Source organism: Limulus polyphemus, unplaced genomic scaffold, assembly GCF_000517525.1.
Source record: "Limulus polyphemus unplaced genomic scaffold, Limulus_polyphemus-2.1.2 Scaffold5, whole genome shotgun sequence".
In the NCBI taxonomy this organism is placed as follows: Eukaryota; Metazoa; Arthropoda; class Merostomata; order Xiphosura; family Limulidae; genus Limulus; species Limulus polyphemus.
Genome location: NW_013665615.1, coordinates 1,740,475 through 1,754,890, shown reverse-complemented (window position 1 = coordinate 1,754,890; position 14,416 = coordinate 1,740,475). Strand labels below are relative to the sequence as shown.

General features: G+C 30.6%; 1 protein-coding gene across 5 annotated transcripts in view; it reads left to right on the top strand.

The window, feature by feature from the left end:
* Positions 1–14,416, top strand: part of LOC106474170 — a 65,086-nt gene that overhangs the window by 29,285 nt on the left and 21,385 nt on the right. For all 5 annotated transcript variants that reach the window (XM_013934897.2, XM_022379571.1, XM_022379612.1 and 2 more), the window contains exon 3: positions 12,021–12,094. In XM_013934897.2, coding sequence (XP_013790351.1) covers positions 12,021–12,094 — 74 coding nt within the window. The remainder of the gene's footprint in view (positions 1–12,020; positions 12,095–14,416) is intronic.

Genomic DNA, 14,416 nt, shown 5'->3' with positions numbered 1-14,416 from the left:
TATAGACTGTGTATTTTGACATCACAAACATCTAATTTGAACTAGTGCTGCATTCAACATACCATGTAACTCACAAAAATCAATGTTTATCTGTTTTTTAATATTTACTTTTATATTAAGAAATTGAGTAAGGTATAATTCTAAAATTTGAATTATAATCTACAGTTTGTTACCCAACTTTTGACATAAATTCATGAAATAGTAGTTCAATAAAATTTTGAATGCAAGTCAACAAACGTGATGACATGATCTTTCACTCATGACCCATCTGGAAAGGGTTAATGATTACAGCTTCCATACATTTTCTCTCTTTAAAATCTTTGGCTTTTTGTAAGATAGAAATATTAAATGGGTTTTGATTTTCTGTGTTTAGGGTTCTGTGTTTGTATAGGAAGTATTCTGCTGGGGCAGTTTTGTGTTGGTCATTTGTATGTAATGCACCAATGTGTTTTGAGATGCATATGTGAAAAGGTCTTCCATTTTCTCCTATATATGTGTTTCCACATGAATTATATATGATTTGATAGACTAAATGTTTTGTATGGCACATTTGTCCTGCTCTGTTTTCTCTGGCATAGCATTGTTTTTTGACACATTTTGTGTGTGGGTATGATGAATAAACTAATAGTTCTTTCAGTGTTTTACCTGTTTTTTTTATTATGTTGATTGTCAGTTGGAATTGTTTAATGACGTTACGAATCTTGGTTGTGGTTATGTTGTTTATAATAGGAATGTCCCTTGAGGGCATTTTCGTGTATGGCTTGTTTGTTTTGGGGTCTGTTGCTATTGTAATGTTTTAGTTTTTGTGATTTGAAAAAATTTTCCTTGTAATATTTGAAGTATCTGTTTTGTAATAGTAGTGTTTTTAAGTCTTTTTGTGCTGTTTGAATGGCATTCTGCATGGAGCAGTTTTGATTTATTCTCTTTTAATTCTCCTATTATTGTTCCCCTTTTGGGTTGGTCTGGGTGGTGTGATTGGTAATGGAGAAATAACAGCTTCTTACATTCTTTGTTATGCATAGAACTCTGTATTTGTCTCATGAATTTCTAGGGTTACAACTAAGAATGTTAAGTATCCTTCTACATTGAGTAGTTTTTTGTGAATTTGATTGATGGGTGGAGGCTATTTAGGAAAGTGTAAGACTGTTGTAATCTTTCTTTTCCATGATTCCATATCCCAAATATGTCATTGACATATCTGTACCACACTTCTGGAATTAAACGTTTATTTTTCTATGTATGTTAAGGGCTTTGGTTTCTAGTGTATGCATTAATATTATTGCAAGTGTAACTACTGCTTTTCTACCCATAGCTGTTCATTTCTTTTGTTTATATAAATTGTCTCCAAATTTCAAATAACTGCTGTATTGGACAGAATTGAGCATTGTACAGATGGTTTCTGATGTGATGTTCACTGGAAAAATGTGTTGATCAAGTGAAGATGTGATGTTAATGATACTATCTATGCCTTCTTCTATGGATATAGATGATTGCAAGGCAATTACATCTAAGGAACATAAAATGGAATCAGTGTATATTGTTTGTGTAGAAGAGTGTATCTTTCTTTTCTACGAGGTCTTGCATATTGGTTAAGTGTGATGAAACATACTTTAGACAGTTGGTCTAGTAACCAGGATATGGTTTCTGTTGCAGAGTCATAAATGTAAATTTTGTTTATAGTTTCTTTGGACTCCATATATTTCAGGTATACAGCTATGGGAGGGTTTTAATTCTGTTAGTAATTTTTCCAATAGATATCTTTTAGATATTTAAGTGTCTTTTGTGGTTCTCTTTATTTTTATGGTTCATGTAAGTAATATGTCATGTTAGTATAGCTGTATAGTTGGTATTATAACTATACTATAATATTAAAATGGTAGTGAAACACTATTTATAATCTCTACATTGTTAAGGGCACCTTATGGCAGACTTTGAGAAATAAAACATTACAAGCAGTTTTAACAAATATTCTAATATCAAACAGTAGTTTTATGTTTATCATCTTTACAGACATACACTACATTGTTTTTATGCAAGATAACGAGAAGTCTAGAATATTTACAAAAGCCTTTGCCGTAATGTTAGTCATAGTAACAATTTCTCATTTGCCTTTTTCTGCACCACATACTGTACCTTCACAAGGCCTTTGTAGTGAAGTGCTATATTTTTGAGCCACAACTGAAACTAATTCAGTTAAAACTGAGAATTTGTTCATCTTTAAGCCTATTTTCAGGAGTGCAGGTCACACACCACTTGCATAAATCTTCAGTTGAATTTGTTACATGAAGATAATGGTGTATAGACAAATTGATTGTTAATGACATTGCTGTACTGACTGTTTGCTCCCTGCTGCTTGGAACTTGCAAAGGTAGATTCATCTCCAGTCATGATATGAAATATATAGTATATAATAAACTCTGAAGAAGACGTTTACCAGGTCAAGTAATGTTTTGCATTTTATGTGCTGTAGAAAAGAATTTTGAAGCTGATTGTAAAATAATTCTCAGGACTACATCAGTGTAGTTTATAATGACATTTTCATTCCTGTTTTTCTTCTCTCCACATGAAATGAGGTTGGCCTGTTTTTTTTAACCACAACACACAGTGTATACAAGAAATGGTCATGATCTATGTAATCAACTAACTTCAGTTTCTTGAGAAATTTGTATGTTTTTTGGTTTTGAAACTAGCAACTGGGTCAGGAAATCTATCAAAGTTGCTGCTAAAGCAATTTTAAATTGCTGTAAGTACACCCATCTCTTTTATGGAACATGTACTTGGATTGTCAAAGAAATATCAAATCACACATACACTTCTTTTTGAGGTGGGATCATCTGATTTGTAATTTTGAGATACAGCTGTAAGCTAGACTTCTAAATAAGCTATGTACTTTATAATGAACTTTACAAGTGCCTCCCCTGAAATGTATATTTGAGTAAAAGAGTTATAGCTTGCATAAAATGTTTTAAGAGCATCAGACAACTGCTGCAAATGAAGCTGTAATACTGCTTGTGTTAGCTCTTTAACAAAATGAGAATACTATTTTGGATTTTTGAAGCTACAAAATGGCAGAAAACCTCAAATATCAGTTTCTGTTTTTCATCTTGTCCTTATGTAGACCAACATACCATAATATCACAAACATACTTTCATTACCCCCCCCCCCCCAAAAAAAAAAAACCGAAAGAGAGAGAGAGTCAAAATATATGATAAATCTTTATACAGTACTTCTGGTACAAGTTGTTTCAATTTGTGCAAGATAAAATTATAAAAAGCATTTTAAGAGTTAGTTTTGAAATTGGTTGCCAAGATGCAAATGTTTTCATAAGCTGTTCTAGTCAAATCATTATCACGTGTAACTGTGCATGCTTCTAGCATTGTTCACATGTCTTCTTAGAAGGGACAGTACATCTTTGGTTTCACTAGGGAACATCACATTGTGAAGAAATTCACCTTGACTAGAATCTAGTTTCTCAATCTCACTGATGTTTTTCTTTGTAGTCTATGAATAAACAAACACTAAATATACTGCATAAAATCTGCTGGTAACAAACTATGTTTTCAACTGAGTTAAAGGGAAATATTACCAGACCTGATCTACAATGTTCCAAAACTAATCACCGTCTAAAATCTCTCCAAAAGTGCAAAGTATGCACCTGCCAACTATTTAGTATTGAACAAATGATATTGTTTCAGTTGCACAGTTCCCTCAATTTAAAAGCTTCAGATATGAATAGAAAAATTCAAGATATTATAACTCCATACAAGACTATTTGTTGTTTGGAAGTTCTGAATGTATGACTGTACAAACTTTCTCCCTTCTTGGTCAGAAATGTCTTTGGAGAGTAAGCTATAAGCTTTTATAATGAGATTTCAAACAGAATGAAGAAGTACTGTAATAATGCTGCACTGAGAGAAATTAGTACCATAATTATTTTTAAATTTCTTGTTACTAAAGGAATATTTGAAGTCCTTTATTGCTGCTGGAACTATTCTGTCATTAAATTTGGTTTGTAATAAAAATATTAAAACCATGTCTGCTGTTGTATTTATAAAAAAAAAAGAAACAAGAAAACCTATATATGTAACACACATTTTCTCTAATAATTTGACATAGTATAGGAAAGTTGTAGAGCTTTCCTTGTACAATGACAATACTTCAAACCTTTGAGTTCATGTTTCAAACTTTAAAATTCAAATTAGAATCAAAACTCCCTTCTGTATGACATCTTGCTTCACATTTAACATTATAATAATTTCAAAGGAGTCAGTAACTAGAGCAACAAACATTATTGTGTTGCCTATCTTTGAGATCCACAATAGCATCATCAACTTGGAGAGTTATTAATTCTGGCAACTGCTTCCTTGGCAAAAAATGCTCCATGACCAGAATCACTGTTGTTTCGTCTGAAAACACATCGTGTACATGGTACAAAACACCAACTGTTAGATCATAAAATAACAGCCTCATTGACCAACATTATGACACTTGTACAATGACAATACTTTAAACCTTTGAGTTCATGTTTCAAACTTTAAAATTCAAATTAGAATCAAAACTCCCTTCTGTATGACATCTTGCTTCACATTTAACATTATAATAATTTCAAAGGAGTCAGTAACTAGAGCAACAAACATTATTGTGTTGCCTATCTTTGAGATGCACAATAGCATCATCAACTTGGAGAGTTATTAATTCTGGCAACTGCTTCCTTGGCAAAAAATGCTCCATGACTAGAATCACTGTTGTTTCATCTGAAAACACATCATGTACATGGTACAAAACACCAATTGTTAGATCATAAAATAACAGCCTCATTGACCAACATTATGACACTCGGCTCCCCCACTGGAGGGAATGTTTAATGAGAAATTTTTGCTGATATTTTTGACTCAAGCATCTGTAAACTTAGTAAAACAAATTAAAAGAATTCCTATACATGCTTCTCTGTTTTTGAAACCAGATAAAGCTTTGAACAGCAAGTAACATGTGCTGTATTTATTCTGAATGTTTGACACACATCTCTTTTAAGCCCTTGCTGGTGTCCACTTGAACAAAAGAGTGAATCCCCATTGTCTTGTAAAGTTCATTTGATACCTTACTTAAGAAAGGGAATCTCTGTTACATGCTCCAAAGGAAAAATATTGATGTCTGTGTAATAGAAAACCCAGTGGAACTTCCAAAAAATATCTTTAAATATTTTAGTTAGTTAGTTATTTTTTTATCTTTGTCAATTCCAATATTTAGTACATATGCAGAATTACTTACTGCCAGCAAAATATGTATTGGGTCATAAAAAATTATTTCCAAACAGTGCCATTACTTGAAATTTAATAGAAACAACTTAGTTAATCTAGTAATGAAATTAGTACATGAAACTTTAGAGATATAAAATTAGCATCAGATAATAATTAGGCAGGGCCCATTACTGACATTACAAAATATAAGTTGTAAACTCATTCAGCCATTCCCAGATGAGCAAGTGCTTGGTGTAGCCACAGAAATAGGCATTTCTGTTGTTTTGGATGATGACATCTGGAACTCTGGTTATTAAGAAGTTTAGTTTCCTGCTCCTGTGTACATTAAAATGTTTATCCATATTTTTCAATCTTTTAATACATATTTTCTTGCTTCACAATATTTGTTTTAAGTAAAAAATATGGCAGTTCTATCTTTCAACTTCATGAAAAGATATGATAATGAATTCACTTGACTGATGAAAGAGGACTAATGAAATGTATGCACATCTGAAATTCTTTCCAAACTCAAGAATACTTGTTATCCATCCTCTACATTTTTGGGTTAAAGGATTCTGAGAAAATTGATACTGTGTGTCATTTCACTGGGCTTGTCATAGGCTATGTTGTAGCACCAAAATAATTAAAAAATATACTACACGTAAAAATATCTGCTTCTGTAAGTAAAACTGAAACTATTTTGTTGTGATTTAAACACTAGGATCTGCAAAGTACTAAGTTTTTGAAATGGAAATATAATTATAATATTAGAACAAATATTGTACACCTTCTGAAACGAGGTTGTGTAAGTCTATTGAAATATTTTTTATTTTTTTAAGAATTATGAATAAATCCCAAATACATTCACAATAACCTTATTGCTGCATTGAAACAGTATTCTAAACATTTCAAATTTGGCCCATAAATGTCAATTTTGTTCCCTACACGTTAAATAAGTCCCCATTAAAGAAATATACACAGCATATTTATATCCAAAAGAATTATTACAGCAGACGTGTATTAGCTGCTTGTAGCTGCTAAAAATAATTCATAATAACTTTATGTGTAATTTACTAGAAATATTACTTTAGGGGCAATGAAGTGTTAAAAATATACAATTGAAATTATTTTAATTGCAAATTGATATTAAAACATTTTCTTTAAACAAAAATTGTTACTTGTAGAATTTGTTTGCAACTGCACTGTTGAAATAGAAAGAGGGAATTGATTTGACATTTTAAGTGTACTGGGCAATGTAATTAAGCTGCATTCTTCATAATGCTGTTTTTGACATAACTTTTAAAATAATGAATCAGTAAAAAATCAAACTTTCCCATTTTGAAATTTTTCACCTGTAAGAAGTTTGAAAACAAGTGTCCAAATCTTAATGTATTCTCACCAGTGGTACAGTATTTTTGTGTGTGATGTAATTTCCTTTCTGTCTATTTTTAAGAGCTCGTACTTGGTTCAAGGACATTTCTTATTGTGTATTATTCTGGTAACCTTTTCTATACAAGGTACAGTCCTGGTACCATTTCTTTTTGAGCTTACTGCTTGTGAAGACTTTTTCCTTGGACCATTTACATACATTACTTTATTCAACATACAAATAACATTTTATATTAATTCACTTATTTCAGGGAGAAATTTCTTTCTGTTGTATTTGTTTGAAATTTACTGTATTGGCATTTCTCATTGTATTCATTTGGTTCTTTTGCTTTTATTGTATGTTTGCAATTAGTTTCTCCAGTTTTCTTGCACGTACGTGTATATAGATGTTATCCTTACTCACCCATAAGGCCTTTCTTCTTTGAGTTCTTGGTTTATTCACGCAGGATCTGACTTATTTCTTTTGCCACTGATAAGGGATAGACAGTATCCTAATTGGTGTGTTGATTTTTAATAATGTCGTATTGTACCCTTTGTAAGTATAAAATATATGTTAGGTGTCTTCACATAAATTTTCTAAATTCCCATGCAGGTGTTCTGCATGTATTTTTAACTAGATGTAGGAAAGTAATAAATTTACACTAGTCCTGTGTGTTAAAGATTGTATACTACAATGATTGTTCCATAGGGCTTATTTTTGTTTGGTCTATATCTGTATCAAATTCCCTCTTGAAGTGGAGTTATAATCATTCCATGAGTTCATACAAAAACATTATTTGGAATGATGTAGTTAATCTAAGGAGTACCTGTGAGAGTGTGGTACATCATTATTCTTGATCTTATCCCCCTTGTCAGCCCCTCTGTCCATTGGTACCTAGAATAGATTCTGTCCATATCCAAGGATTCTGCTGCTCAGTTAGAATGCCAACAGCGAGGTTGGTAACTATTGTATGCCTTTGGGGTCTCAAGGGGCTTGGCTCTGAGAATTCCTGGACATGTAGTAAACCTTCATCACGAATCCATGGAAACTACATGTCCTTGAGTGAGGTTTAGTCATTCAGTTCACATCTTCATCACCACTATCCACACCAAAATGTAGTATATCCTTGGATTTCAGAACTTCATTCTAGGGCTATCAGAGTTTTGTTGGCCTGGGGACAGGGAGAGAGTTGTGCCAGTTCTTTTCTGATCTTATTCCCATCTGTTTGTTGGGCCAAGGAAGACAAGAGATCGGCACCTAGTCATCATTCTTTCTTGTCTATATAAATTTCCTAGATCCTTCAAAGTTCACAAGTGAGTCATTCCTCATTCTAAGTTGGTTTTTTTTTATTACTATGATTGTGAATGTCCAAGTTGGATATTGATGGCTCCCATCTTTCCCATTCTATATATGCATTTTGTGTACAAGGGTCATGTGCTGCAGTTCAAGGATCTGACCTTTGGACTTTCATGAGCACCATATGTGTTCTTTCGAATCATACAAGGTTTTTATCGTCACCTTCTTTCTGCAGGCCTGTGCACACACCATTACATGGATGAGTAAATGTGAGGAGATCATGTGACAGCAAAAACTGGAATTTTAATTGCTGTTTTAGATATTTCTTTTTAAAATAAAGGAATAAAACTTAGATAATATAAAACTTAAAATTAAAAAGTACTTGATAATAATAATTTCGTTATAATAAATTGATAGTAAAGTGGTTTAATTATATTCTGTATGTAACTCAGTACCAGTGCAGAAAGTAATTTATAAATGGCTGCTGAGGCTAAAGAGTTAAAGAAAATGTTAGGAACTTTGCCAATCCTTAGAATGCTAAACTTCAACAAACCATTCTGATGCTTCAGACCTTGGAATTGGAGCAGTACTACTACAAGAACATGAAGACTGACTGTTTTCAATAATATATGTAAGTAAAAAGCTTCTGAGTAGTGAGAAGAACTACTCTGTGATCAAAGGAGAGTGTCTGGCCATCATATTTGCCATTAGGAAGTTCTACTGCCTTTCACTGTCTATAGCCAGTTGTTGGAAGGCAGTTAGAACTATATAAGAACTTTTAAGGTAGGATGTATAGTTCTACTTAATATATTTTTTGTAAGAGTGGAGGTTGGGAGTTTTAATTAGTAGAAATATTAAGCTGGCTTCATTTCAGTTCATTTCTACTTTAAGAAATTTAAGGGTAACTGCCTTCCCACAACTGGCTATAGACAGTGAAAGGCAAGAGAAGCTGAGACATTATGGGTGTAAGAACTCAGCTTCGTACCCTTATTTGATTGATTTTTTTTATTATTATTTTCCATGATGGCTGACTAAATTGCCATCGGCATTTGGATTTTGTCTGATAGATGGGATATCCCCAATGCAATCGGGTGCTATATACACTACTAGATATTATATGATGCCAAAATATTTGATTAAAGCAATGAGAAAAATTCAGAAGGTTCGAGTTACATTACAATCAATTCACAACAACTGAAGTACACAACAAATGATTCTTAACCAGTTACAGAAGCAAGTTTGCCATAACTATCACTTCTAGAAATAACTTATTTTAATGCTTGCACTATATAAATGAAATAATGCTCTCATATTAAACTGAAAACGAACAGTCTTATATATCCAAAAATAAGCCCCTCTTAAAAAAAAAAAAATATTTATATATTTTTAAATATTATCTACAAAGACTGTTCTCAGTTCATGCACATAGTCTACTCTTAAAGTCTGCATCAACACTTGCAGTCCTCTTGATGGCTTCAATGTAGTTTTGGAGATAAAATGCACATCTCATGATCCTCCCAATCCTTGCCCTTTTCTCTTGTTTCCTATTTCAGGAATATTCTGTTACCTTCATATACTGATTAATAGCTATTAATAGCCATAGATTTTCAAAATGTACCACTGTGTAAAGTAGATAATATAATATATTTATTAAATTGCAGTATATGTGGAGTTAAATATGTAGGACAAACAACTAATCCTTTACATCTGAGAATTAACCAACATAGATCGTAAAGTAATAAGGGTTTTCCTTATTCAATAGAAATAAATCAGTTTAATAAACATTCATTTAATAATGTAAAAATTACTATATTAGGAAAAATCTACAATACAAATTTCTTAACAGAAAGATAAGAATATAGTATTCTGAAAGAAAAAACTCTTTTTGGATTAAATCAGGACTTTCAAAATAAAACTGCTGAAATTATAAGTACAGATTCCTATATCAGAAATTAATTTCAAATAAATATTTGTAGAAATAAACAAAATAAAAATAGGGATAAAGGTAAAAATAGAAATAAATAAATTGATTTTGAAAGTTTTTATAGAAAATTTGGATTTTGTGCTTGACAGATCTGTTAATCTGGTGAAATTTATAATAAAAAAAAGAATTACAAATGCAAAACTCAAATATTTGTTAATTTTGAGTTTAAAAATATCCATGTTAAAGACTTAATTATAGATCTTATTAAATTTAGGTTAGAATTGAATTGTATACCTAAACTCCCTTCATTAAAGAAATAAGAAATCTTGTATAGTAATTAATTTTAAACATAAAGTTTATGATGATTTATATTTACCTTCTCTGATCCATAAAAGTATTCAAGAGGATATTTTTCCCATAAAATCATTTCAACTGATAGTCAGTTTTAAGTATAATAAATCTATAGGACCTCTTTGCTTTAACTATAAAAACTTCATTGAAGAATTTCATCAAATAGAAGTAGACAACTTACCTTGTAACTGTAATAATAGTGTTTTTAAAGATATCTTTCATAATCATATAGTTACAGGAAATTTAGAAGTTGTCAAAGATAATGAATTTCAATCAGTATTAAAGAAAGGTACTAAATATAGAATTATAAAATGCACAAAAAGATGTGAAATCTTAAAAGACTTAGAAAAAATATTGATGATTATATTCTTAAAATAAGTAAACAATCCTATTATCTGCCATGTTTCTTTTTTTGAACGGAAATTATATTTTATTAATTCCCTAAAGAATCAATTAAGAACCTTAGACTTATCTCATTATAAATTAGATATTTTTTTAATGTCTATAAAAATAAGATAAGTTCAAAAACAATACCTTATTACCCCGATTGATAAAGTTGACTGTAATTTTGGTTTTGTGTGTAAAAATTATACACACAAATTTTACTTAATGAAATTAATACTACAAGTACTTTTACTAAAAGTACTTTAAATAAAAATAATGTTATTACTAATTTAAAGAAGACTATTAAAAATATAATATCCATACAGATTATTCTTGTATGAATTTACCATGCTAATTATTTAGATTTGGACATTACTTTTATAGAAGTTATAGTGCAGTTGACTATTTTTTGATAAGAGAAGAGGATTTAATTTTTCCATTCTTGTGTCTCATGTTAAAAGGTATTATTATATCTCAACTAAAATGGTTCTTAATAGTCTGTAATAACTATACTTTTTTTATGGATGATTTTTATTATTAAAAAATTAAATGGAAGATAATGGCTGTAAAGACAGGCAATTAAAGAAATACCTTGCTTTATTTTTAATAAATACAAAAATATTTCAGAAACCAAACTATCGATTAAGGAAAATATCTTATAAAAAATATATATAATAAAGAGGGAGGCTAATAGCAATTTTTCAAGTAACTTTATTCAGTATAACTGGGATGGAAAGTCTAACTTCAAGTAGCTGGGCTTGTCTCGACATTCCTATGTTATACTTAAATAAATCTTCATAAGAAAGGAAGGAGGTTGGGAGTTAGAACTGTGTAAAAACTTTTAAGGTAGGGTGTATAGTTCTGTTTAATATCTTATAGGTTCTCTTTAGTTCTATTCAATATTTTATAGTTCTATATAATATATTTTCGTAAGGGTGGAGATTTGGAGTTTAATTAGTAGAAATATTAAGGTGGCTTCATTTCAGTACATTTCTATTTTATAAAATTTAAGGGTAACTGCCTTCCCACAACTGGCTATAGACAGTGAAAGGTAGTAAAAGTTGACTTGTGTAAATATATTATTTTAAAACAAGTGGACTATGTGTCATTTGTTTATTGTTGAAATTTATCATCAACAAGTCACAGACACCCACTGTAAAAGAATCACAGTCCTATACGACCTGACATTTAATAACCACATATAAAAAAAAAAACATTTTTAAATGGAGTAGTTATTTCTTATTGGCTGCATTGAATAGTTATAGTTATATTAATATATTTGACTTCTGAAGACATATTGTGTGTTTGTCAAGAACAAAGACTAGTCATTGGTGTATATTTGAACAGATTATAATACTATAAATTCTGGTTTTAAATCTTTGTTTAAAATACAATAATGAAAGTATACATCTCATGGTATAAGGATATTGTAACTGTTCTTTTGTTTTTTGTTTTCAGAGCTACTTTCATCACTTCTAGAGAAATCTGGGAAAAAGTTGGAAGCAAATCTGTTAGATTAGTTTCTCAATTTCGTGAGTATTAAATCATGCTTTTGTTTTGTCTTGTATATGAATTTGAATGATGATTTAAGAATTTCAAGGTTTGATAAATCTATTATTATGGAAGCTTCAAATTCTTAGTTAAAAAAAAGAAAATTCTTATACTGTGATCTCTCACCATGTTAAAATTTATTTGTTGCATTTGTCAAACCTTGTACATGTATTTATTGCAAACTTGTGGTCTGTATTAAAAATTGGAGACTTTAAAGCTGATACTTTTCATTCTGTAATAATTTTAAAATAAAATATGCATTGGATACAAACATCTGCCAAATTTTGTTGAAATGTTTATTATTATCTATTTATCAGATAAAACTGTATACACAACAAAATTAATCTTTGTTTAATAAAGGTGTTTCAGAAAATTTATTTTTTGATAATTTAACCCCATCATGACCACCTGCATATCAAATTTTAAACTTTTAAGTATAAAGAATAATTCTTATTCAACAGTTTTTTAACCCTAAAATATTTTATAATAAATATTAAAAAATGGTAATACCAAATTACCTTAAATTCCATCATCAGAGTTAATATCTAAAAAAAAAGTTAGTTCATATACTTGAACTAGAAAAACAACATTAGCATAGAATGAGTTTGTGTAATCAATTGGAAGTTTAGAAATAACAGATTTAAACAGTAACAAAATAATGGAATATATGATTAAACATGCAGCATACACATGTTTAATATATAAAATTGTTAAGAAAAACTATTATAGAGAAGGGCTTAAATATAAGTATAAACACTGTATCTTTAAAGTAATAATAAATATCAAATAAAACACTGAGAATCCAGAATTGATTACATTAATGATAACAAGGAGAGTTGATGTTGTTATTTAGTGTTGGGTGATCATTGAAAATAGAGAGGCTTTCTATAATAAAGAGTTTGTAATCTGTGGCTCCAGAGTTGAGAATTTTAAAGTTTTCTAGAAGTATGGGGTGGTTGTTATTCTCACTGTGCAATCGGATACAAGACTCGGGTGGATTACTTGTTTTACATCCGCTTCTTGTTGAAATTCACATGTGCTTGTGTGCACATATTTGTAGGTAATATTTAGTTTTACCAATATGCGTAGCTTTATAGCTAACACAAGTGTATTTATATATGACTCACAAGCGCATAGGAATGGGTAGACCGTCTTTAGTTTTAAACATATTTTTAATTTTAAATGTTGACGTAAATATTAAACGTAGCTTAATTTGTTGGTAATATGTTTTGATTATTTTTTGAATATGATATTTGAGTTTAAAACTTTGTTTGTCAATGAAAGAAATGATAAGAACTAGTGGATATTTTGGGAAAGTGTATGGCTTTGTGGTAGGTTCTATTTCTTTGTTAAAACTTTTTATGTGATAGAGTGTAAGAAATTAATGGGATAACCATTGCTTTGTAATAAGTCATGAATTTTTGAAATTTCTGAGTGAAGACAGAAGTGAGATTATAGGTTCTGTTCAGCAGATTTAGAACAAAGTTATGTTTGAAAGAGTCTGGTATGAAACTGTTGAAACGAGTGTATATTCCAGTAAATGTTTTTCTTATGGTAAATAGATGTGGGAAATAGATTGTTTATTTAAACATGTAAGAAAGCTTTGTCATCTATGTCTGTAGCTGCTCAAAACCACTGTCCTTTGGAGGAGATCATCCAGCTTGGTACGTGGACAACTCCCAATAAATTTGTTGCACATTATCTGCACAATCTATCTGTGTCTTCCTTGGTTGGGTATCATCTTCCTCCTGTGGCATTTCTACACGTCTATTTGCCTCAGATTGGGGTGAATCAACATATTGTTTTTTTATCTTATTTCTTTGATGTACATCATATTTAGTATCCCATCTGGTGGTGGATGTTGCCTAGTCAGGTATGCTTATTATTAAATAATACTAAATCTTTATACTCTTATAATGCTCACTGTTGAGATGGGGTGTTTCTGTAAGACCACCAGCCACTTATCTCCATTTCTTACGTAACAAACCATCACTCATTCATAGATAGGGATTTCAGCCCATCCCTACTGATCTGTGATTCTTACAATTGGGATATTTCTGCTTTTCAAAATAGGGCATCACAGGCACCCATTGCACTGTCTTCTATATATCGTTTCTCCAGATTTCCCAATGCGTTACTCTCCCTCTTTTTCTTCTAGTGGAGCACAGGAATGCTTGCTACTTCTGGTTCCTGAACCATGAATGTTTTTTGCTGAGTGGGGTTTGTACAATAAATTAAATTAAACTTCATAGCTCATATGTACCTGCTCAGTAAGAAGAGGGCTATCATCATTATACTTATTG